Here is a 25,404-nt window from a genome sequence, read left to right as displayed (position 1 = left end):
CGTTTAGATTACTTTTCATACACACAGTAAGTAAACTTTATTTCGTTTGAATGAGGTTTTATATACACAACAACTTATTTTGCTTTCTTTTTTGTCTTTTTTTGTAATAAATGAATTATATCATTTAAAATTAGAATATTGATGAGCAAATCGTATCAAATCTTGTAATCAAATCAGTATGGTATTGGTACCAAATTTACTATACCAAATCATTTTCGGTACCAATTTGATACCACCTTTCGGCGTTTTCAGAATCGTTACTTTCGGTACGACACCGTTCTATCACCATACCTGTATTTATTGATTTTTACCTTCAAATATCATACCGTATTGTACCGAGCATTTTCGGTGCCGGTACCTAATTTCGATGATTTTCCGGATCGGTACTTTCGGTGCCGTTACCGGTACCGAGCTCATCCATATTTTAACGTGTTAGCACCGTAATAACTGAACTGAACGTGTAGGACGTGTAGGACGTATGGGTCCTATTATTATATATTAGGTTATTTAAAATCGTTTTTTTTAGGATGGAGTGACTATTCTTACCACACCATTTTTATTTATTTATGTTATATTCGGTATCTGATTACCGTTACTGACACGCCTTTTGTAGTTATTGGGTCCCCGCCGCAACACGCGGGCGGAAAATCAACTAGTTTTCTTTTAACTTTCAAGGGTAGAAAATTTGATTAATAAAAGAAAAAACATGTAATTTATAACCAAAACGTGATTTTTGAAAGAAAAATATTAGTTGTTTAAGAAAATGAAAACCACTAATATGATTAAACAATAAATAAGAACTAAGGTATAACATGATTAAACAATAAATCACTAATATGATTAACCAAAAAATAAGAACTAAGGTATAAATATTGTTAAGAAAATTTTAAACCTTATTGTATGTATAGGTGTGTGAAAGAGGGGAAGGTGTGGTTTTTGTCTTCATATGGATCGGCTCCAGCGTCCCATACTCGACGCCGAGGACGAAGACGGTAGGGGGGAAATGGTGTTGGAAAGGCGCCGGACCGAGGACGGAGGGGGACGACCCCCATACCGTGTAGACTGTAGTCTAAGTTACCCGTTAGTACAACCGGGCTTATTACCTTTCTTAAGGGTTTATATTATATTAATTATAATAATTTCAACTGGAAATGTTATTCCGCGAGAAGTAGTTAGAAAATTAAAGAAGGAAGAAAGAAAATTTTTCATCAAGAATTTATCTCGCACATAAATGACACGGTGTGATTTCAAATTTTTAAACAATAAATATTTAGAAACTATATAATACATATACTAATCAATGTATTAATAAGTGACTATATCACTATAATGTGAATTAATTTGAAGACGTATGGTCTCACATCCTGTGTAAAGCCTAACAAAGAGTAAATTGTCATTTTAGTATGGAACACCCACCATAACTTTTGAGCCGATCTGAACAAGGAGGAGTCGACGAAGACGGCGAGTTATAAATTATTAGTTATAAATTTTCTAGTTATATTTTCAGCGACTTTGTAGTGTTTTTTTTAATGAAATTATGTTTTTTTTTTAATTTTCTAGTTATTTAAATTGCCATTTAATTTTAAAAAGTAAATATTTATGTAAATAAATAATTAGGTAATGACGATGGGGGCTTTATCCACACCTTGCAAATTAATGGGGGGCGTGATAAAGCCCCCACGGTGACGTGGCTCCTACGTGACGCTTAGGTGACATGATAAAGCCCCTAGGGGGCTCTAACCACACCCTCTAAGGCTATGTGGTGTGGGGGCTCCATGGGGCTCCATCCCCGCCACGACACCATCCATCACCACACCCTCTATGTGGGGGCTCCATGGGGCTCCATCGTGGTAACTAGTGGTAGCGCCCATATGCACATATTCAGGTGGGGCCCACTAGTTTTAAACCAATCAATTTTTTTTTTAATTTTGTTTAATAAGGGGCTCCATCCACACCCTACAAATTAAAGAGAGGCTCCATTGTTAACGTGGATCCTAGGTGAACTTGATAAAGCCCCATGAAACTCCAACCACACCCTATAGCCTAACCTAACAAAAGTAGTTGCATGGTGTTAAAAATATCATTTTGTTATAGTAAATTATGCTTCTTTTAGATAAAGATAAACTGAAAACAACACAACTTTCAAAACCCTCTCCAGTTGTTCCCTATAAATATAGATTCTTGTTTCAAACTCTTACACACCAAAGTACCAAACTCACTCCCCCCACCCTCTCTCTCTGACTCACACACACACACAACACACTACTTCATATATTTATATTTATATTCCACTTGGTTGACATCAAAACCTTTACCAACTACTACCCAAGTGACAACATTTGCACTATGGAGGGAAGTCCGGTTGTTGAAGCGAAACTTTTGGTAAGCCCGCAGGGTTTAGAAAATGATGATTATTTCGTATTGGGGATTGACACGCCTAATTCTTTAACGGAAAAGGAGAGAGATGACAACTATAGCAATAACTATGAACCTCTTCTCTCTTCTCGAGAAAATGAGTCTCTGGTCGCATTATGCGACACATTCTTACCATCACTCCAAGTATACAAAGATCGTGTTGTCGATGATTCACTTGCCCAACTCTATCGCACTTCTGCTTCGATGAATGGAATACCCGATGAAGTAAATTATTTATCGCTAAACTATATTAATTCAGTTTTAGTTAGAAAACTAATGGTTTTTAGTTCTCTATGTGTAGGTGGCTAAGATGATGTTTTTGAAGACGGAGCACCCGAAACAATTGTTGGTTAGGTTAACCTTGTGGTTCCTATCAACTTGGATTGGAACATTGATTCTTTGTGGAAAGACATGTTTGTCAACTCAGTTTCCATACGTGCAAAAGTTTTCTAGAATTTCAGCTAAAAAGAGAGAAGAGATACTTGTCTCATGGTCTCTCAGCTACTTTTTTCTGTTGAGGATGCTCTTCCGTGCACTAAAATCCGTGATTCCATTGGCTTATTTCACTCAGGCAAGTTCTTTCTCATAAACATACGTGCATATGGTGTTTTAACATATATATACTAGAGAACCAAATGAAGTGCTAGTTAGATATTATAGTAGGTAACCATGTTATTTATCATAAGTTAAACAATAAAGGTTTATGTAATTCATATTGAAATCAAAAGACGTGAGAAGATTATCAACTCATCAACTACTAAGTCTTTATCTTTCATTAGTAATTTGTAACAGAGTTAAATGATGTTAGGCTTAGGGATTACCCGAGAACGAAAATTGAAAAGTTAAAGACTGTAGCTGTAACTTTAGAAAGTAAGAGACTAAAGGTGAAAAAAAAAAAAAATCAAACCACAAGGACTATCCGGGCATTTAACTACTTAAAAATACTAGAAAACTTTAAGAAAACCACTTAATTTTATAAAATAAACTTAAAAAATACTAGAAAACTTTAAGAAAATCACTTAATTTTAAACAAGACTTTTTGTTTCTTTTCCAATTCTTTTTATATGTTATTAATATTTGGCAAAACAAAAACAGATATGTAGCCCACAAGATACATACATATTAATGACAAACTTTATGCATACGCCACGTAACATTGATTTCAGAGTTGACAAGTACCTTTTTAAGTCCCTAGATTTTCCAATAGGCATTTTTCGGCCATAAGCATTGCTGAAGATATTAAGTCCCTAGGTTTCTTATGGTATAGTAACAGATCTAAAAGTAAAGATGTATCTTGGGCGAATTGGGTTTCTTTCTCTCTGATGTAATTGGGTGTTGTTGTTGTTGTTTGGCGGCCCTTGCTTTCGAGGGTTGGCCGTTGTGAATAAATGTTAATTTTCAAAAAAAAAAAAACTATGTTTCTAATTAACGACACACACCTAATCATGCTCCTAAATCTATACATTTTGTTAACAATAGGACTTTAACGCTAAATCACATGGTGAGGGCTAAGGCACACCTTTACAACATGCATTAATATCGGTAGACCACATGCATTCTTTGGTTGATAAGTACTCAAGCATTTAAGTCATCGCGAACGGATATGTAGTCATTTTACAAGAACATAAATATACCTTAAATATAAATGAAAATATTAAAAAGATTTTGATTTTTAACAGCAATTTAGTTTACATTTAATCTTGTATTCACAAGAATTATAACCTTACCATTTTGTAAGAGCTAAAACACCATATCACAACACTAGAAATGGGTTTATAGATTTTAATATCTAATATTTCACTTTTTGTTAAACAAAGGTAACCTGCGTGTCCGCTTGTGTACGTATTTTCACACAGTAGTATCTTTTACCTTTCGTTTTACGCTTCATTCTATCTTTTGCAAGTTAATACAAGGCAACGTCCGTGTGTGGTTCAATGTTTTTACTCGTCTATTTTTTTTCCATTTAACGGGTTCGTCATGACGTGCGAATCCTAGGTCAACTTAATTATTATTTTTTATGTTTTACATTTCGGTTCTAATTTCTTCGCATTAAGACGCCACAAATTCAGTGTTAGTAGTCGATCTCAACAGTTCCGATCAACATCAGACCAGACGGCATGGGGGACGGCCCCAGACCCATCCCCTTGCCGCCGCCCCAACAATGCCACCCCCTGCTCCGTCGCTGCCCCTGTGGCGTCCTCTTCGTCCACAATCAGCCGCCCAAGCCGGGCCTCACTCCCACACACACACCTATACATACATATATATAAATAAAGGGGCTCATCCCTCACCCCGTAGGTCTATCCCCTTTAGACCCATTCTCACACACGCTTACGTGACGGTCTACGTGACGGCCCATCACTTTGGGGATGAGGCTCACCATACCTTCCGGTCTTAAAGGTAATAATTCTCGATTCTATTCAATCGATCATAATTTTTGTTGTTTCCTTCAAGAATGTGATTACCATCTTCATTGTTAATTTCCTTCTAGAACTTGCGTACTTTTTAATCGACTCAACAATATGTTTTTTCCATGATTTTCGTAAATTAAAGTAAAAAAGTATGGGGCAAAGTGCTTTAGTGTGACGTTATAGACGGGTAAAACACAATGAAAAGGATTTCTTTTAGCATAAAATAAAACATTTTCGCATCTGATATTTAAAACATCCATATTCAACATCCCGCTGTAATACGCGAGTTGCGTCAGCTCGTTATGATGTAAAATCCAACATTCTCTAACCTGCTTAATAAAATAGGCGGGTGTGGCTTTATCTATTTAACTCCTTTCGTTGTTCGGGTTAGCCAAATTAATCCGTTTAACTACACTGCTAGATTACCTATATTAATTAAAACGCAAAATACATGAGTGTGTTATGTATTATAAATTCGTGTATTATATATATAACCGTTAGTGGGCACGATTTTCTTGATCAAAGTTGGGCTACCTGGCCTTGAATTATCTGAAGAAATTAATGTATTATGTATTATACATTCATACTTACAGCTTACGTCATGACAGCTTTTTCAAAAATGTGCCAAGTCTACATAAACTATCAGGATTGGTTCATTTATTAAGCTCTTATATTTTCAGATAATATTTCTTTCCATGCCTTTATAGTGGCATTTTAATTTTAAGAGTGTAATAAGACTTAGGGATCAATAAGTGTTGTATTTGATTTACACAAGTGAGGTTTTTCTCATATTTATTAGGTTTTCTACTGAATTGGTGTATAAACATTATTTCTAGTGGGGATGGATATGATCGTGTGGTTCCGCTGGTGGCACGATGATACCCCAGTGGTCCGTCAGTAATCCAAATTTGTCGTTAAAAAAAAGTTAATATGAAACGAAATGTGATTATTTATTTAACAAAAATACCGAAGTAATATCTCTATTAAGACCAAACATGAACAGTAATCTTGACTTTAATTTTAGTGAATCATAAAATCGGTATATACAGAGTTAAATGCATGGTTGGTCTCTATGTTTTGTAGATTTTACACATTTGATCCTCTTCTTTTAATAATTATACAATTGCTTTATACAGTTCCTTACTAGCTAAAGTCTTAAATACTCCGGTTAAGTTCATGTAAAATTACCAAACTACACTTGGTATTTAAAAAAAAGTAAAGGGTAAATTACATTTTTCGTCCTTTATGTTTGTATCGACTTGCAATGGATAGCCTTTAACTTCAATCATTACAGTCACAAAACTTTATTTGTAAAACTGTAACACCCCGTGTTTTCCAAAAGTCAAAGTCAAAGTCAAGTGTTGACTGTTATTGGAATTAAAGATTAATAAAGATTAATTTCATTTTAGTTTCCTTTTGATTTTCGTATTATTTGGAGTAAGTGTTGTATAATCAAGCTAATCGAATCAATCATCAAACTCAAGTGTGGGGATTTTAGTACTTTTTATACGTGTGTGTGTGCCCTATGTGTTACTTGTGCATGTTTACTTTTATGTTAAAGTGTGTGGTGAATCAATCAAATCAATCAAGACTCAAAGGTGAATCAAACTCAATCGAAATCGAATTCTAATCGTGGTGTAAGGATGCTTGTATGTTAGATATAGTAGTTGGGACTAAAAGTAATTTGATTAGGAATTCTATCATCCTCAAATCATCGTTCATCGAACTCGAAATATCAAAAATCGTCGCGAAACACTCAAAACCAGGCAAGCCGATCGAACAGGGCAACCTGATCGAACAGGCTAGCCGATCGAACAGGCTGTTCGATCGGACAGCTGCTCGATCAGGGATGCTGTTCGATCAGCTGACCCTTTCCTCTTTTGGAAGCCTATAAATAGGGCTGTCCTTGTCAAACTTTCCACTTTTGGAAAAGCTCTGACCGACCAGCCTCTTCTTCTCACTAAATCTCAGATTTCTCTCAAACCGGTAAGTATTTCGCTCTAATCCTTGTACGTTTTTGTTCATTAATCGATTCTCCACCTTTCTATCTTTCAAAATCTGAATTTCATCCATGAAATCACCAAGATCTAGGTGTTCTTGAGTGATGTCATCATGGTGTTCTTGGTGTTCATCAAGAACTTCATGTTCTTGACTTCATTCAACCATGAATAAGCTAGATCTAACCGATTTCCACATCAATAACTTAAAATCTACCAAAGATCTTAACATTTCATGGTGGAGAAGGATTGGAAGATGTGTTTTCATCTATCTTTCAACTCTTTTACACTCAAAAAGGTGAAAACGGGACTTGAACCGATCTACAAATCAATCTAAACAAACACATGGTTCAAGATTCGGGTTCTACCGAGAGATATACCGATTTCGGGTTAAACGTTAAACTTAAGTTCCAAACCGCCTCTGGCCGAGCTTGGGTGATTCCTGCTCGAGTCAGTAGACTAAGTAGGGACTTCAGCTTGTGGTTCAACTCGTAGTCAAAATATCTCTAAAACATCAACAATTAACGGGAATAACCAAGTGTTAAGTGATAGGTTAACCGAATCGAGAAGCTGGCCGAACGGCTAGGCTGTTCGATCGAACAGCCCAACCGAACGACTATGCCAGCCGATCGACTAGGCTAACCGATCGACTAGCACTTAGTCCCACAAACTCATGAAGTGTAGTATTGACGAGTTACTGTTCGATCGACTACGTCACTCGATTGTAATCATTACTGCTCGAATCGTGAGATACTATACTTCAAAACACTTAGACTTTTCGAAACATTGGAATGTCACCCGATCGAACATGCCAACCGATCGAGTGACATATTTGAAAACAATGCAATGCTAACCGATCGGTTGGGCTAACCGATCGAACAGCTGTTCGATCGGCCAACTTGAAAGGTAGTACAAACCATCATACACAAACACATCGTTCACATCAAAGGAAGAAACAATCCACTTGAAGGAACCAGCCGATCGAGCCAGCCGGCCGATCGAATGGATGTTCGAACGGACTTTCAAACCAATCGAACAGCCCACTCGATCGAACTGCTGTCCGATCGAATGGCCTACTCGATCCAAGTACATTGTTTACTTTTCCGCGTTACTCATCGTTGTGTTATCGAACTATTCAGGCTAACCTATTCTCAGTGCTCCCTTCAATCCACATCAACCACTGTGAGTATACTCGATCCCTTTTTGCTTTCAGCACTTTTGGGTGTTACATACGTAATCTATCAAATTCACAAACGACACAAACTATTTGAACGCTAACCTACTTGCATGTATTACTTGTCTAAATGATTGCTGTTTATTATGTTTACACGTGGAGTGCTATCTACCTGCTTTAGCAACATAGTACTATAGTTTGGACTCAGCACCCGTTCACACGGGGGTTGCTAAGGACAATTTCTTGCATGGATTACGGTGGTAATCATGTATTGCGAACTGTCTCGGACAGTCAACCCGCAGTCGTTGGTATCGATGGTCCCATGTCGATAATTTACATGCATCGTTTTCCCTTGTGTACGTGCTTGGTTATGCGTAAACTATTCGAACTCTATATGCTATATCAAACTTGTGTACTCACCTTTACATTATATGTATTGACTTTTATTTTAACGTATGTGACAGGTGTTTAAGCTACTAGCTTGCTAGGGAAGCGAAGCAATAATAAGCTTCTAGGAGCCTGTGACCTTAGGACAGTGTCCACGTACCTGCTCCAGGGCCATAATTATCTGTAGATCTTGTACTGGCACCTGTAGTCAGTAAGATTTACGGAAAGCCGTCTAGAGGTCTTAAAACAATATTTAAATTCGGTCTGTAATAATTAAGAATTTGAGTTGTCGGAACAGTTCCCATATTGTTTAGTTGATTTCTATGATAACTTGTTATTATTTGGGACACGGTATGGGACGTGTTATATAACTGAATTGTATGATAGTTGTTGTGGAAACTTCTGAACAATCTGTTTCGCTCAGTGCCGCGCCCCGATGATTCCGCCATCGGTTGGGGTGTGACAGATTGGTATCAGAGCCATAACTATAGGGAATTAGGTTAGACACGATCTAGTCCGGATCGCTGTCTTAGAAACCTAGACTATAGTTAGGAACCAAGAGACCAAGTTTATGTGCTTATTCTATGTTGTTTCCTTCTATTCTATCATTACATCCGAACTCCGAGCCAAATTTTGTAATTTGGACGGGATTAGGAGTGAAACCCGCAAATTCCTGCCTAAATTACGAATTTTTGCCAATTATTTTGTGCGATTTTCTACCAACAAACGGGGGAGAATTATACCAAATTAGGGCTGAAACCCGTAATTTGATGAAAACTTTCCTCTAAATTTCCTTAAAACAAGGAAGAAATTGCTGAGCTAGGGGTGAAACCCTAACCTTGGCAGTTATTCCAACTTTAATTTTATCTCGCCAAGGCAATTGACGGACTCCAACGACCTGAACTCACGAGTATGACCTAGAATGCGCATGCATAATGCCCAAGAATCGAGGCAGGAACATGTCCCCTAGAGTCGAAAGTGACGACAAGTCAACTGTGAATAGTTAAATTGCCATGGTTAGTCAAAGTCTAGTAGCCGCAGACAATCCATTTTCCGATTTTGAGTGTTGCTTTGTTGATTTTATATGATTTACCTGTTTACGTGTTTTAAGATTTGTTGGTTACTCCATTTGTTATCAATCTGTGTGACCTTTGTTACTATCCTATCTCGATTCAAATCCCTGTTGATGTGATCTAAACGAAACCAGTGTGCTATGCTACGCTATACGACTAAGTTAGACGATACACTGTGAGGCTATCCGATACGCAAAACGAACGGCACTCGACTTGTGGTTATAGGTTTCTGTTTTCTGACCGCCTCTGTGATAAAAATGCGTACGTGTTAGGAAATTAAGTGCCCTATTTGCTTAATTGCTTATGTGCTCTAATTGCTTCTGTGCTTATGTGCCTCTATGATTATGTGCTTATGTGATTATATGTGTTACGTGACGAGAGATGCGACGTGATTCTAAGCTTTAGAGATCTAAGAACGTGTGAGACTCGAATTCGTTGTGTTGAGCCTGTGACGATGTCTATTGCAGACCATGTCGTCATCTGGACAACCTAGATCACGCTCGCGTCTTACCCGCCAGGAGAAAAGAGATCGACGTCTGGCTGCTATCATCTCTAAGACCGTGGCGAAGGCCGTGAGTGAGGTTTATGAGAACGCCAGCAAATCATCTGAGATGTCACAAGCTGATGCTCCGAAAGAATCCAGCAAGACTGCTTTTAGCTTCAAGCAATTTAAGGCATGTGGGCCAAAAGAGTTCACCGGCGAGGATGGTCCAACGGCTATGTTTCACTGGTTTGACTCGATAGAAGTCACCTTTCGACAAAGTGGATGCCCAGATAATCTCCGGACTCTCAATGCTACTGGCGTCTTCCAGTCCCGTGCTTTGGACTGGTGGACTGCTGAAAGAAACAAGCGCGGAAACGACGCAGCCTATGCTCTGTCATGGAAGAAGCTGAAGGAAATCATGATCGAAGAATACTGTCCCTCCCATGAGCGTCATAAGTTGGAGGATGAATTCTGGGGTATTAAACAAGACAAGGGTGACAACGCCGGTCTCACTGCTCGCTTCAAGCAGTTAAGCATCATCTGTCCAGACCAGGTCAAGACTCCCGACATGACCATCAAAAAATACATCCGCGCTCTTCCTGACTGTGTAGCGGATTTTGTCCTAGCTTCAAAGCCCGCAACGATTGAGGAGACCTACCTGCTCGCCGCTGAGATTAATGACAAGCGGGTGAAGGCTGGTTTCTGGGATAAGCAAGTCAAGCCCCTGCATCAAGTCACCGCCGCATCAACCGACAACACCACCACTCAAGCCTCCAAGTCTTCGAGAAGAAGAAAGAAGAACAAAAGTTGCGCTGCCGCAACCACTGCTGCTCCACTACAGTCTGTACCAGCCCAGCAGCAACAGCCACAGCATTCAGCGCCAGTGATCAATGCGCCGCCAGCGAAGCGTGCGTACACCGGCCCCCACCCACTCTGTGCTACATGTTCCTATCATCATCCGGTGGGTGTGGCCTGCCGTTACTGTGCCCACTGCAACGTTTACGGGCATTTCACTGCGAGTTGCCGCTATGGTCCCCGTCAAGCTCAAGCCCAAGTCACTGCCAACCAAGCTCTACTCCCTGCTCCTCAAGCTCAACAAGCCGCTCAGGCCCCAACAACCAATGTTCGGACCTGCTTTGCATGTGGTGACCCTAACCACTTTGCAAACCGGTGCCCGAACAGGGTAGTCAAGCAAGAAGCTCAACAACAGCAGCCTCAACAGCAAGCAGCTCACGCCAGAACCTTCAACATCAATGCACGTCAGGCTCAAGCTGACAACAACGTGGTCAATGGTACGTTCCTTGTGAATGGTATATATGCATCATGTTTGTTTGATACTGGAGCCGATAACTGCTTTGTGTCCTTTGAATTCGAGAAACTTCTTAGACGTAAGCGCTCTTATCTTTCGTCGTCCTTCGAAGTAGAAATCGCTACCGGAAGAACCATTGCTGTCAATTCCGTGCTCCGTGATTGTACCCTCGAGCTCAACAGCCATATCTTTCCTATTAATCTCATTCCAATGCAGCTCGGAAGTTTCGATGTCATAGTAGGCATGGACTTTCTTCGTGAAAACCATGCTGAAGTTGTGTGTGCCGATAAGATGATTCGTTTTGTGCTAGCTAGTGGTGACATTCTATGTGTTTATGGTGAAACTACTGCAAAAGATCTCAAGCTCATGTCCTGTCTTCAAGCTCGCAAATATCTCCGCAAGGAATATCGAGCCTTCTTGGCCAACATTGTTGTAGCAGAGACGGACAAGAAAAAGAAAGTTGAAGTCAAGGATGTCCCCGTTGTCCGAGAATTTCCTCAGGTGTTCCCTGATGATCTTCCTGGATTACCTCCTAGTCGTGATATCGACTTTCGAATCGACCTTATTCCAGGAGCCAACCCAGTGGCCAAAGCTCCGTATCGACTCGCTCCATCTGAGATGCGAGAACTCTCGAACCAACTCCAAGAGTTACTTGAAAAAGGCTTCATTCGCCCGAGCACTTCTCCATGGGGCGCACCAGTCCTTTTCGTCAAAAAGAAGGACGGGTCGTTCCGAATGTGCATCGATTACCGGGAATTGAACAAGCTGACCATCAAGAACCGATACCCCTTACCAAGAATCGATGATCTGTTTGACCAACTACAAGGTGCTCAGTGTTTCTCCAAGATTGATCTACGTTCAGGCTACCATCAGTTGCGGATTCAAGAGGAAGACATACCCAAAACCGCTTTTCGAACCCGATACGGCCACTACGAATTTGTTGTCATGCCTTTTGGTTTGACCAACGCACCCGCGGTCTTTATGGATCTGATGAATCGCGTGTGTAAACCGTTCTTAGACCGTTTCGTCATTGTATTTATCGACGATGTCCTGATCTATTCCAGACCGAGGGCCGAACATGCGCAGCATTTACGGTTGGTTCTCGAGTTACTTCAGGGGAATCAACTTTACGCCAAATTCTCCAAGTGTGAATTCTGGCTAGAGGAGGTTCAATTTCTGGGTCACATTGTGAATAGTCAGGGCATACACGTTGATCCCGCGAAGATCGAGGCAGTTAAAGGTTGGATTACGCCTAAGAATCCGTCAGAAGTTCGCTCTTTTCTCGGATTAGCAGGTTATTACCGACGATTTATCGAAGGATTCTCTAAGATCGCTGTACCTCTTACTGCTCTAACCCATAAAGACAAGCCTTTCGTGTGGGGAACCGCACAAGAGACTGCTTTCCAAACCCTCAAACACATGCTGTGCCATGCACCGATTCTTACACTGCCCGACGGAAGCGATGACTTCGTTGTCTATTGTGATGCTTCAAACCTTGGACTTGGCTGTGTTCTCATGCAACGAGACAAGGTTATAGCTTACGCATCTCGACAGCTCAAAATCCACGAGAAGAACTATACAACCCATGACCTCGAGCTAGGCGCAGTTGTCTTTGCCTTAAAGATTTGGCGACACTACCTGTATGGTACAAAGTGTACGATCTTCACCGATCACAAGAGCTTACAACATATCTTTAACCAGAGAGAACTCAATATGCGTCAACGCCGATGGGTAGAACTTCTCAACGATTACGACTGCGAGATCCGTTATCACCCAGGCAAGGCGAATGTAGTTGCAGACGCCCTCAGCAGAAAGAATTACGTGATAGGTGTTCGAAACATCCAGGCTCAGTATAACCTCGAAGCTCTCATCCGCGAAGCACAACATGCTTGCTTTAACGAGCGTACGTTGAAGAAAGAACGAATCTATCACGATGGAACTCAGCTCGTGAGCAAAGCCAATGGGATATTCTATTATCTGGACCGAATCTGGGTTCCGAGGAGGACAGATTTGCGAAAGATCATCATGAACGAAGCCCACAAATCCCGATATTCCATTCATCCCGGTGCGGACAAAATGTACCAGGACCTTCGCTACAAGTACTGGTGGCCTGGGATGAAAAGGGATATTGCTCTATATGTTGGTAGCTGTTTAACTTGTGCAAGAGTCAAGGCTGAACACCAAAGACCTTCAGGCTTACTCGAACAACCGCCGATACTCGTATGGAAGTGGGAAAGCATAGCTATGGATTTCATAACTAAGCTTCCGACCACGCCATCAGGTCACGACAGTATTTGGGTTATAGTCGACCGTCTAACCAAATCAGCCCACTTTCTGCCTATACGAGAAGACTATAAGGTGGCCAAGCTAGCCCAAATCTACACCGACGAGATCATTAAGAATCATGGTACGCCTCGAGACATCATTTCGGATCGCGATGCTCGGTTTACATCGAGATTGTGGGAAACTTTTCAAGCAGCTCTTGGTACGACGCTGAATTTGAGTACCGCATTCCACCCGCAAACCGACGGGCAGACTGAAAGAACGATTCGTACTATTGAAGACATGCTCCGTGCGTGTGTTATCGATTTTGGTGGTAGTTGGAGCAAACACCTACCGTTGGTCGAATTTTCGTACAATAATAGCTATCACTCCAGCATCGAAATGGCACCTTTCGAAGCCTTGTATGGTAGGAGATGTCGCTCCCCTATTGTATGGCACGAGGTCGGTCATTCACAATTGACTGGGCCCGAGATTCTGCAAGAAACGACTGACAAGATCCACCAGATAAGGGAAAACTTGGTAAAGGCCCGGGACAGACAAAAGATGTACGCCGATAAACGACGCAGGCCCCGCGAATTTGCAGTTGGCGACTACGTGCTCCTAAAGGTATCACCTTGGAAGGGAGTAGTCCGATTCGGCAAAAGAGGGAAACTTGCGCCTCGATTTGTTGGACCTTTTAAGATTCTGGAAAGGATCGGTAAGGTTGCCTACAAACTCGAATTACCGGAGGAACTCAGCAATGTCCACCCGACTTTCCATATTTCAAACCTTCGAAAATGCGTAGCCGACCACGACGCAATAATACCACTCGACGATCTTCAGGTCAATGAGACGCTACACTTCGTGGAAAAGCCTGTCGAAATCATGGACCGACAGACCAAGCAACTCAGACGCTCTCGCATTCCTATTGTAAAAGTACGATGGGAAGGCAAACGAGGCGCGGAGTTCACTTGGGAACTCGAAAGTGACATGAAGGCCAAGTACCCGCAGTTATTCAGATAGATCTGAAGCATCAAATTGGTAAAATCACACGGTGATGTACGGTTCTCGGCCTAATTTCGGGACGAAATTCCCTAAAGGAGGGGAGACTGTAACACCCCGTGTTTTCCAAAAGTCAAAGTCAAAGTCAAGTGTTGACTGTTATTGGAATTAAAGATTAATAAAGATTAATTTCATTTTAGTTTCCTTTTGATTTTCGTATTATTTGGAGTAAGTGTTGTATAATCAAGCTAATCGAATCAATCATCAAACTCAAGTGTGGGGATTTTAGTACTTTTTATACGTGTGTGTGTGCCCTATGTGTTACTTGTGCATGTTTACTTTTATGTTAAAGTGTGTGGTGAATCAATCAAATCAATCAAGACTCAAAGGTGAATCAAACTCAATCGAAATCGAATTCTAATCGTGGTGTAAGGATGCTTGTATGTTAGATATAGTAGTTGGGACTAAAAGTAATTTGATTAGGAATTCTATCATCCTCAAATCATCGTTCATCGAACTCGAAATATCAAAAATCGTCGCGAAACACTCAAAACCAGGCAAGCCGATCGAACAGGGCAACCTGATCGAACAGGCTAGCCGATCGAACAGGCTGTTCGATCGGACAGCTGCTCGATCAGGGATGCTGTTCGATCAGCTGACCCTTTCCTCTTTTGGAAGCCTATAAATAGGGCTGTCCTTGTCAAACTTTCCACTTTTGGAAAAGCTCTGACCGACCAGCCTCTTCTTCTCACTAAATCTCAGATTTCTCTCAAACCGGTAAGTATTTCGCTCTAATCCTTGTACGTTTTTGTTCATTAATCGATTCTCCACCTTTCTATCTTTCAAAATCTGAATTTCATCCATGAAATCACCAAGATCTAGGTGTTCTTGAGTGATGTCATCATGGTGTTCTTGGTGTTCATCAAGAACTTCATGTTCTTGACTTCATTCAACCATGAATAAGCTAGATCTAACCGATTTCCACATCAATAACTTAAAATCTACCAAAGATCTTAACATTTCACGGTGGAGAAGGATTGGAAGATGTGTTTTCATCTATCTTTCAACTCTTTTACACTCAAAAAGGTGAAAACGGGACTTGAACCGATCTACAAATCAATCTAAACAAACACATGGTTCAAGATTCGGGTTCTACCGAGAGATATACCGATTTCGGGTTAAACGTTAAACTTAAGTTCCAAACCGCCTCTGGCCGAGCTTGGGTGATTCCTGCTCGAGTCAGTAGACTAAGTAGGGACTTCAGCTTGTGGTTCAACTCGTAGTCAAAATATCTCTAAAACATCAACAATTAACGGGAATAACCAAGTGTTAAGTGATAGGTTAACCGAATCGAGAAGCTGGCCGAACGGCTAGGCTGTTCGATCGAACAGCCCAACTGAACGACTATGCCAGCCGATCGACTAGGCTAACCGATCGACTAGCACTTAGTCCCACAAACTCATGAAGTGTAGTATTGACGAGTTACTGTTCGATCGACTACGTCACTCGATTGTAATCATTACTGCTCGAATCGTGAGATACTATACTTCAAAACACTTAGACTTTTCGAAACATTGGAATGTCACCCGATCGAACATGCCAACCGATCGAGTGACATATTTGAAAACAATGCAATGCTAACCGATCGGTTGGGCTAACCGATCGAACAGCTGTTCGATCGGCCAACTTGAAAGGTAGTACAAACCATCATACACAAACACATCCTTCACATCAAAGGAAGAAACAATCCACTTGAAGGAACCAGCCGATCGAGCCAGCCGGCCGATCGAATGGATGTTCGAACGGACTTTCAAACCAATCGAACAGCCCACTCGATCGAACTGCTGTCCGATCGAATGGCCTACTCGATCCAAGTACATTGTTTACTTTTCCGCGTTACTCATCGTTGTGTTATCGAACTATTCAGGCTAACCTATTCTCAGTGCTCCCTTCAATCCACATCAACCACTGTGAGTATACTCGATCCCTTTTTGCTTTCAGCACTTTTGGGTGTTACATACGTAATCTATCAAATTCACAAACGACACAAACTATTTGAACGCTAACCTACTTGCATGTATTACTTGTCTAAATGATTGCTGTTTATTATGTTTACACGTGGAGTGCTATCTACCTGCTTTAGCAACATAGTACTATAGTTTGGACCTAGCACCCGTTCACACGGGGGTTGCTAAGGACAATTTCTTGCATGGATTACGGTGGTAATCATGTATTGCGAACTGTCTCGGACAGTCAACCCGCGGTCGTTGGTATCGATGGTCCCATGTCGATAATTTACATGCATCGTTTTCCCTTGTGTACGTGCTTGGTTATGCGTAAACTATTCGAACTCTATATGCTATATCAAACTTGTGTACTCACCTTTACATTATATGTATTGACTTTTATTTTAACGTATGTGACAGGTGTTTAAGCTACTAGCTTGCTAGGGAAGCGAAGCAATAATAAGCTTCTAGGAGCCTGTGACCTTAGGACAGTGTCCACGTACCTGCTCCAGGGCCATAATTATCTGTAGATCTTGTACTGGCACCTGTAGTCAGTAAGATTTACGGAAAGCCGTCTAGAGGTCTTAAAACAATATTTAAATTCGGTCTGTAATAATTAAGAATTTGAGTTGTCGGAACAGTTCCCATATTGTTTAGTTGATTTCTATGATAACTTGTTATTATTTGGGACACGGTATGGGACGTGTTATATAACTGAATTGTATGATAGTTGTTGTGGAAACTTCTGAACAATCTGTTTCGCTCAGTGCCGCGCCCCGATGATTCCGCCATCGGTTGGGGTGTGACAAAAACCCATTACACCCTATTTCCTTTGACTCTAACCTAATTAAAATATTCAGTGAAGTCTAGTCATATAAGGGTAGTTTAGTCTTTATACCTAACTTCTTAAAAGTATTTAAAAATAAAAAGAAATTAATTAACATTAAAAACTTGTAAAAACAAATATAAAACCCCCTCCTCTCTCTCTCATCTACTAATCACCATCAGCACAATTTCCATTCTCCTGTGTCTTTTCCGGCGACCCCGCACTACTCCCAGCACTATGCTTGACCTAACCACCACGTTTCCCCCTTTTTGTCTCAGTCTTCTTCATCATAACACAATCCCTCAATTCTAGGGGTGAGCAGAAAACCGAAATAACCAAACCGTAACCGAAATAAACGAAAAATCCGGACCGAAAAAACCGAACCAAAACAAAAACCGATGGTTCGGTTTTTGGATTTTTAATAACTGAAAATTTCGGTTCGATTTTCGGATAATCATTTTCAATAACCGAAAATAACCGAACCGAACCAATAAGTTTTAATAGTATACCAAATCTATATATTTTTATGTTTAAGTTATTTAAATGTTTATCCATGCTACTAAGAATTATTAATTTTATTCTTGTTTGTTAAATATTTATAATAAGAACATTACCATTTTTATTTATCATTAAAATTTTCCATTGTTTACAAGAACTAACAAAGTTTAATATAAAAATTAAATGGTTTTCAAAGTATTATAAAAGAAAACGTCTTAACAAAAACTTTGGAGAAACATTAAAATAGATTAGAAGGTTAGATTTATGTGAATAATATTAATTTAAAAGACTAAATATATTAACTTAAATGTAAACATTTAAGAAAGATTCTTAAACTTTGAATTATACTTTTAAGTTTTGAATCTTAGATAATTTGTTTCAAAAACCGAAAAACCGAACCGAACCTTTACTAAAACCGAAATAACCGACACCGAAAAAACCGAAACCGAACGATTTTAAAAAAACAAAAACCGAACTTTCAGTTACGGTTTTGGTTTTACCCAAAAACCAAACCGAACCGAACCATGCACACCCCTACCCAATTCCAATCCACAAAAATCCCCCAAATCAATAAAGTATTGATGGTGATTATCAACAGCCCCCCAATTCTCCATTTCTCAATAAAAAAAAATTACAGAACATTATGCATTCCAAGACATTCAAAAGCAATATATTTAAAGAATAGAATATTTGCACACTCATTTAAGCGTCTTTATAAAACAACAAGAATTCAAGACTAGAACTACTATCAACATGAATCAGAAACAACAAAGGCTTGTTCTACCTTCTATTCTGAAACTTTGATCTATTTGGGCTCAACATTAAACAAAATTGAACAATCTCAAAGAAGCTGTTGACGACGAATAGAGCTAGGTTGTCCATGGTTGTAATGGTGGATGGATGGTGGTCATTGGCGGCCATGACGGTGGATGGACGGTGGTAGATCGACGGTTGTTAGTGGTTCTTGAACGAGAGAGAAAGAATAGGAGAGTGTAGAGAGAGAAACAACTTAGAGATATAGAGAGATGGGGTATATATATTAAGATAAATTTTATTAAATGAGTAAAATTACCAATTTACCCTCATATGTAAAGCACATATCATACTTAACTGAATATTTTTAACCATGTTAGGGCAAAAGGATCTAGGGTGTAATGAGTTTTACAATTAAAGGATTGTGACTGTAATTATTGAAGTTAAGGGTTATACATTGCAATCTAATACAAACATAAAGGACAAAAAGTGTAATTTACCCAAAAGTAAGTATACTAATTAATTACACAAATACCCACCCTCTCCTTTCCATCTTTCCCCCTCACCTACAACTTTTCCTCTACCATCACCACACACACACACACACTCTCTCTCTCTCTCTCTCTCCACCACCACAACCACTACTTACCCAAACCACCACCACCACCATTTTGCCCAAACCACTACCACCTCCTCTCTGCCAAACGCAACCATCGCCGTCCACCTTCCCCTGCTGTCGACGAGAACCTTAGAACATAACCCGCTCTACATCGCTGGCATCAAAGCTACAATGCATCACCACCGGACCCCACAACCTGAACGGCATGCAATGGTTGTGATTTCAAATACTGGGGTCTTAATTTGAGATTGATGGCATGCGATTTAGGTGGTTTGAGCCGGATGGAGGTGGTAATGTTGGGGTTTTCATTTGAGATCAATGGCTTGGGGTCGGCAGGTTGAGCCGAACTTATGTGGTGGTGGCTTGGTTTAAGCCGGAGGTAAGGAGGTTGTGGTGATGGTCGTATGGTGTGCCGTGCGGAAAGAGAAATAAAGGGGTTGGGTGGGGTGTTGCAGGTTTATTTTAGAAGTCAGGGGGTTGGAGTCGGGCCCACATGGATTTAATAATGCACTTTAAGGGTAAATAAGTAATTTCATACGTATTTAACTGAAATTTTAATGACGTTAGCTACTTAGGACCACTCATGTTACATTTTTACAACCATTGGAACAACTCTATACTTACTAAAAGTTGAGAACCAGCCATGCAAAATCTGTAAACCACAGGGACCAACCATGCATTTAACTTGTTTATATATAAATATGTGGGGTTTATAGTTAATTGGATTTAATGAGGCTATGATTTTTTTGAACGACAAACAACAACACTTTATTCATCATCAAACTTTCGGACAATACAATGGTTAGTAAGCTACTAAGCCAACCACCTTTACATTATGATATTTTTGAACGACAAACAACAACATTTTATTCATCACCAAACTTTCGGACAATACAATGGTTAGTAAGCTACTAAGCCAACCACCTTTACATCATCGCCTAGAACAAAATAGGATTACATACAAAAACGAGAGAAGAAATTAAACTAACTATCAAAAACAGTACATTTATTAATTATCTCTCCAATTCAAACCTCACCCATTTTCCCCATTCTATATTTATCCGTTTCGCCCTAAATTTTACCCACATGCTGATGGATATTGCTTGAATCTCTCTGTAGATTGCTTCTAAGTTTATTCGTTTCCCATCGAAGATGTGTTCGTTCCTTGCTTTCCAAATAACTTGGCAAGGCTATACTGCTCCCACAACTCATTTCCCTTCTCAACTTCAAGTCTTCTTAACCCACATGCAGTTTTCTTTCGAGATAAAAGCATGAAGCAAATCTTCAGAAAGCTTGATCGAGAGATTTTATCTTCATGGGTAAAAATGGTGAGAATGTTTTGCTTTCTTTTTCTCATTGCAATACCCCATCAAATCCACCATCTCTGTAGGGGTATATATGTACACTACAAGAAACGGAGACCTTTAGCGGCGCCACGTGTCGCCGCTAAAAGCCCTTTTTGTCGCCGCTATTGGTTTTTAGCGGCGACATGTCGCCGCTAAAGGGTCGCCGGTATAGATGGGCCGCTATTGACCTTACTGTCGTCGCTATTAAACCAGTCGCCGCTAATGCCCTTCACCGTAGTTTCGCATGAAACTTCACCGGAGAAGATACTCCAGTGAAGTTGCAGGTTTTCCGGTGATGTTGCAAGTTATCAAACACGACAAAGGAGCATTATATCATCATTTAAATCTCATTATATCATCATTCATATTGAGAGACATCGTAGTGGTATCCATCTATCTTACCATTTATTCGTCACTTTCTACTTTTGCATTTTGGCGTCTCGGTCATGATTGAGAGACATCGTAAACAATTACCAACTACTATCGTAGTCCTCGCATTGGTTTCCATTTCCTTGATGAATATTGAGTCGGGCATACTAGAGCGACTAATGTCACGTTAATCAACCATCATATTGGCACCATCCTACATCCTAGATCGACTGATGGACCGAATGAAGATTTTGTAGTCGCGGGCACCAGGGGAGGGACAAAGTGAGCTACCGCCCAAGCCCACTCTTCGAGGGGGGAGAGGTGTAGAGTTATAAAAAAAGTTATATAATTTATATATATGGTTTGTATTAGATAGTCGACTATAATTAATTTTTTTAAAAGCAACTTGCTGGGTAAAGCCAATAACTTTTGAAATAATTTAGACCCATTAAACAATAAAGCCCATTTAAATTGAATATCATGTATCCATATTACTTTGCAGGTAAATGAGAAGAACGAAAACCCATGTTGGAAAGCCATAGACTATTGCGGACCTGACCCTGATTTCACTAAACAACTTCAACATTCTATAAACACAGAAACTTATTTTGGGCCACTTTACAAAGGCATTGTCCGCCTCAACAAACCCCACAACATCATAGCAGAAGCGCTACAAAGATCAAGATTATCCATCTCTATTCCACGTTATCCAACCACACATTTCAAGAACCCTAAAGCTCCATCAATGGTCATAAAATGTGATGCAGTAGTAGTTGGCTCTGGCTCGGGTGGCGGTGTGGTTGCAGGGGTGCTAGCTAAATCTGGCTATCGGGTTCTAGTACTCGAGAAAGGAAACTATTGTGCAAGAAGTAATCTTTCTCTTCTTGAAGGTCCATCCATGGATGATATGTACCTTGGAAGAGGGTTGTTAGCTACAAGTAACATGGAGGCAATGATACTCGCTGGTTCGACTGTGGGTGGTGGGTCGGCTATAAACTGGTCGGCTTCGATCAAGACACCGGTTCATGTGCGGAACGAATGGTCTGAATGTTATGATCTAGAGTTGTTTAAGAGTAAATTATATGAAGAAGCTTTGAATGTTGTTTGTGAGAGAATGGGTGTGCAATCTCAAGTGAAAGATGAAGGGTTCAATAACATGGTTTTAAGAAAAGGGTGTGAGGAATTAGGGTATCCTGTTGATAACATTCCAAGAAACTCATCTCCAGATCACTATTGTGGGTGGTGCTGCCTTGGTTGCAAAGATGGAAGAAAGAAAGGTACATCTAGGGTGTAAACGAACCGAACAAACAAGAATGAGGCTTGTTTTGTTTTCGTTCGTTTAGCTTTCCGAACAAGCAATCGTACACGAACAATTATACCATCGCGATTTTCTTGTTCGTGTTCGTTTTTAATAGAAAAAGTGTTCATTTTCATTTATGCTCTTTTGTTAATAATATAAATAAACGGTTCACTAACGTAAGCATGGTTCACAAACATAAACAAACACAAACCAATATAAATTGAGCAACACCAACCAAAAGTAAACATGGATATCAATTTGTTTGCCTAAAAAAGTAATAAAACTAGACTCATTGGTCTAATAGGGTAAAGTTCTTGTACAAATAATCTTAACATACTAAACATACAAATTGAAGGAAAACTCAAAAAGACAAGGTGGCATTTTTGTAATTATCAATAACTATCAAAGTTACTCTACAAATATACCTAAAAAAACCTAACCACTCCCCCCACCCCCAAAAAAAACCTAAACCCCCACCCCCCAAAAACCTAAAAAAACCTAACCCCCCCCCCCAAAAAAAAAAACCTAAAAAAAAACCTAACCCCCCCCCCCTCCCCACCCACCCAAGCTAAAATGCTAAAAACTAAACCCCCCAAAAAACCTAAAAAAATCTAAAAAAATAAAAAAAAAACACACAAATTATTTTATTTTATTTTTTTAATATTTTTTATTAAAAAATCGCTACTTTTAGTAGCAGCAAAAAAAAATATTTTTTTTTTTTTGCTAACGAAATGTAGCGATTTTTTAATAAAAAATGTTAAAAAAAAATTTGTGTTTTTTTAGGTATTTTTGGTTGTAACTTTGATAGTTGGTGGTAATTACAAAAATGCCACATTTTCTTTTTGGGTTTTCCTTCAATTTGTCTGTTTAGTATGTTAAGATTATTTGTATTTGATCTTTTGCCTGGTCTAATAAATTTTATTTTAATGAATATATAAACGAATGTACTTAAAGAAAATAAATAAACTAATGAGCATAACTAAATGTATACGAACGAATGTTCACGGGATAAACGAACGAAAGAGACATGTTAATAAACGAACATAACAAACGGTTAACTGTGGTTCGTATAGGTACATCGGAGACATGGCTAGTAGACCTAATCGAATCCGGAAACGGTACGATCTTACCTGGGTGTGAGGCTGTCGAGGTTATTCATAATCGGAAGAAAGGTAGAGATCGGAGCACCGCGAAAGGGGTCCTCTTTGAGTTCATACACCAAGACGGAACAAAACAAGTTTGTTTCGCTAAATCAAAAGTGACCATCGTAGCATGTGGAGCAATGTGTACCCCACATCTGCTTAAAAAGAGCGGCTTGAAGAACCCTAATATCGGTAAGAACTTGCATATACATCCGGTGGTGATGGCATGGGGTCATTTCCCGTCTGGAAGTTGGCCAGAAGCTGAAAAAAAGAGCTACAAGGGAGGCATAATGACTGCTATGTCCACCGTGGTTGCAGACTTCAAAGGCTCTGGATATGGTGCCGTTATACAAACACCGGCGCTGCACCCAGGTATGTTTTCAGCACTGATGCTTGGGTTTGAAGTTTTATAAATAATGAATGTGTTACTGTAGTGGTATAAACGAGTCGGACCACTACTGCGCTACTTGACATCAGTTCATTAAAAGTCTTAATCGAGCTGAGTTTAGATGAGCTCGAGTTTCATATAACAAATGAGGAAAGGTTTTTGGAGTTTGGGGCCTCTCTATCTCTCGGGATGTAGTTAATGTTTTTGGGTTTCCTAGAGTGGATTACCGAGTACGTTTAAACGAGCTTGATCACGAGTCCAAGCCTCACATATCTTGCTTTACTAGGCTCGGGAGCCTAAACGACCCGATTAGTTGTATAATTCTTATTTTTGAATGCCTGAGTCATACACCCTCTAATTATTAATATATATTTACATCCAGGTATGTTTTCAGCACTGATGCCATGGGTTTCTGGTTCCGATTTCAAGGCACGAATGTCGAAATTTTCGAGGACAGCGCACGTTTTCGCATTGGCGAGAGATAAAGGTTCCGGTGAAACACACTCGAAAACGTCGATTACTTACAAAATGGACGTCACCGATGAAGAGAATCTGAAGAGGGGGCTGGAGAAATCGCTGAGAATACTTGCAGCAGCCGGAGCAGAAGAAATTGGAACACATAACAACAAAGGGAAGACACTGAATGTAAAGAATGTGAGTTATCATGAGTTTGAGTGTTTTGTAAGAGAGGAAAGTTCGAGAGCGTTGAGAGACATATCGACACCAATATGTTCAGCTCATCAAATGGGGAGTTGTCGAATGGGTGTCCAAGCAAAGGGGTCGGCTGTGAATCCGACGGGGGAGACATGGGAGGTGGAAGGATTGTATGTTGCGGACACGAGTGTTTTCCCGACGGCATTGGGTGTGAATCCAATGATCACTGTCCAAGCCATTGCTTATTGCACTGCTCAGTCTGTTCTTGAATCTCTTAGAAGAATGAAGGACACCTGCTATGATATATAGTTGGCAATATACCATTTGACATTGTTGGTCAAACATTGTAATAACATCATTTGATAATTTAATAAGATACATAGAAAAAACTTGGTTATATATGACAAGTGTTCACTATATTGTTTCTGTGATTTTGTACCATTTACACTATGTAATATACTATATTATCAACACTTTATATAAGACCCCAGAACTAGATATGCAGATTAGATAAAACAAAACAGTTTTCCTGATGATGAGTATAGATATTACCAATCCGATTTTCACAAGAACAACGATGAGCGTCACTATAAATTAAAAGCCTTAATAATCTTGACAACTAGGGTACTATTGTAAAACAAGAACTCGGAGGCCGAGTACTCCTCGAGTAATCGTTACAAGGTAGGCTGCTGGGCCCGATTACTCTCCACCTAGGCCAAGTACTTGTTGGACCCTAAACGGATTTGCAGCAGTAACATTGATCGGATTTGCAACGGTAACACCATCATGCCCTTGCTCCATATTGACAATGATCGACAATATGTTGACAATAGTGAATGATTAAGAATATGTAGGGACAATTGGATGAATAATTGTCTCGGTAACGAGAACAGTTCCCAGCAACCAATATATATAATCTGACATGAAGCGGTTATGTGTTTTTCGGTTGAATAATGGCGGGAATAACTGCCATTTGAATGGGTATCAAC

The 25,404-nt window shown here is 39.8% G+C and overlaps 1 protein-coding gene across 1 annotated transcript; it reads left to right on the top strand.

Moving 5' to 3' along the window:
* Positions 1 to 2,099: 2,099 nt before the first annotated feature.
* LOC110873079 (long-chain-alcohol oxidase FAO4A) lies at positions 2,100 to 24,949 on the top strand. The gene is made up of 5 exons (XM_022122008.2): positions 2,100 to 2,640; positions 2,717 to 2,986; positions 21,434 to 22,208; positions 23,305 to 23,745; positions 24,144 to 24,949. Exons 1-5 carry the CDS (start codon positions 2,347 to 2,349, stop codon positions 24,722 to 24,724), a joined length of 2,361 nt encoding a protein of 786 aa, XP_021977700.2. The 5' UTR covers positions 2,100 to 2,346; the 3' UTR covers positions 24,725 to 24,949.
* The last annotated feature ends 455 nt before the right edge of the window (positions 24,950 to 25,404 follow it).

Source organism: Helianthus annuus, chromosome 8, assembly GCF_002127325.2.
Source record: "Helianthus annuus cultivar XRQ/B chromosome 8, HanXRQr2.0-SUNRISE, whole genome shotgun sequence".
In the NCBI taxonomy this organism is placed as follows: Eukaryota; Viridiplantae; Streptophyta; class Magnoliopsida; order Asterales; family Asteraceae; genus Helianthus; species Helianthus annuus.
Note: the sequence above shows the minus strand (reverse complement) of the source record. Positions and strands in the feature narration are given on the sequence as shown.

Excerpts from the sequence above, each read along its gene's own strand:
- LOC110873079 (XM_022122008.2), top strand. The coding sequence starts at position 2,347 with ATGGAGGGAAGTCCGGTTGTTGAAGCGAAACTTTTGGTAAGCCCGCAG. Across the intron at positions 2,641-2,716 it reads TGAATGGAATACCCGATGAA|GTGGCTAAGATGATGTTTTT; the intron begins GTAAATTATTTA and ends CTCTATGTGTAG. Across the intron at positions 2,987-21,433 it reads CATTGGCTTATTTCACTCAG|GTAAATGAGAAGAACGAAAA; the intron begins GCAAGTTCTTTC and ends ATTACTTTGCAG.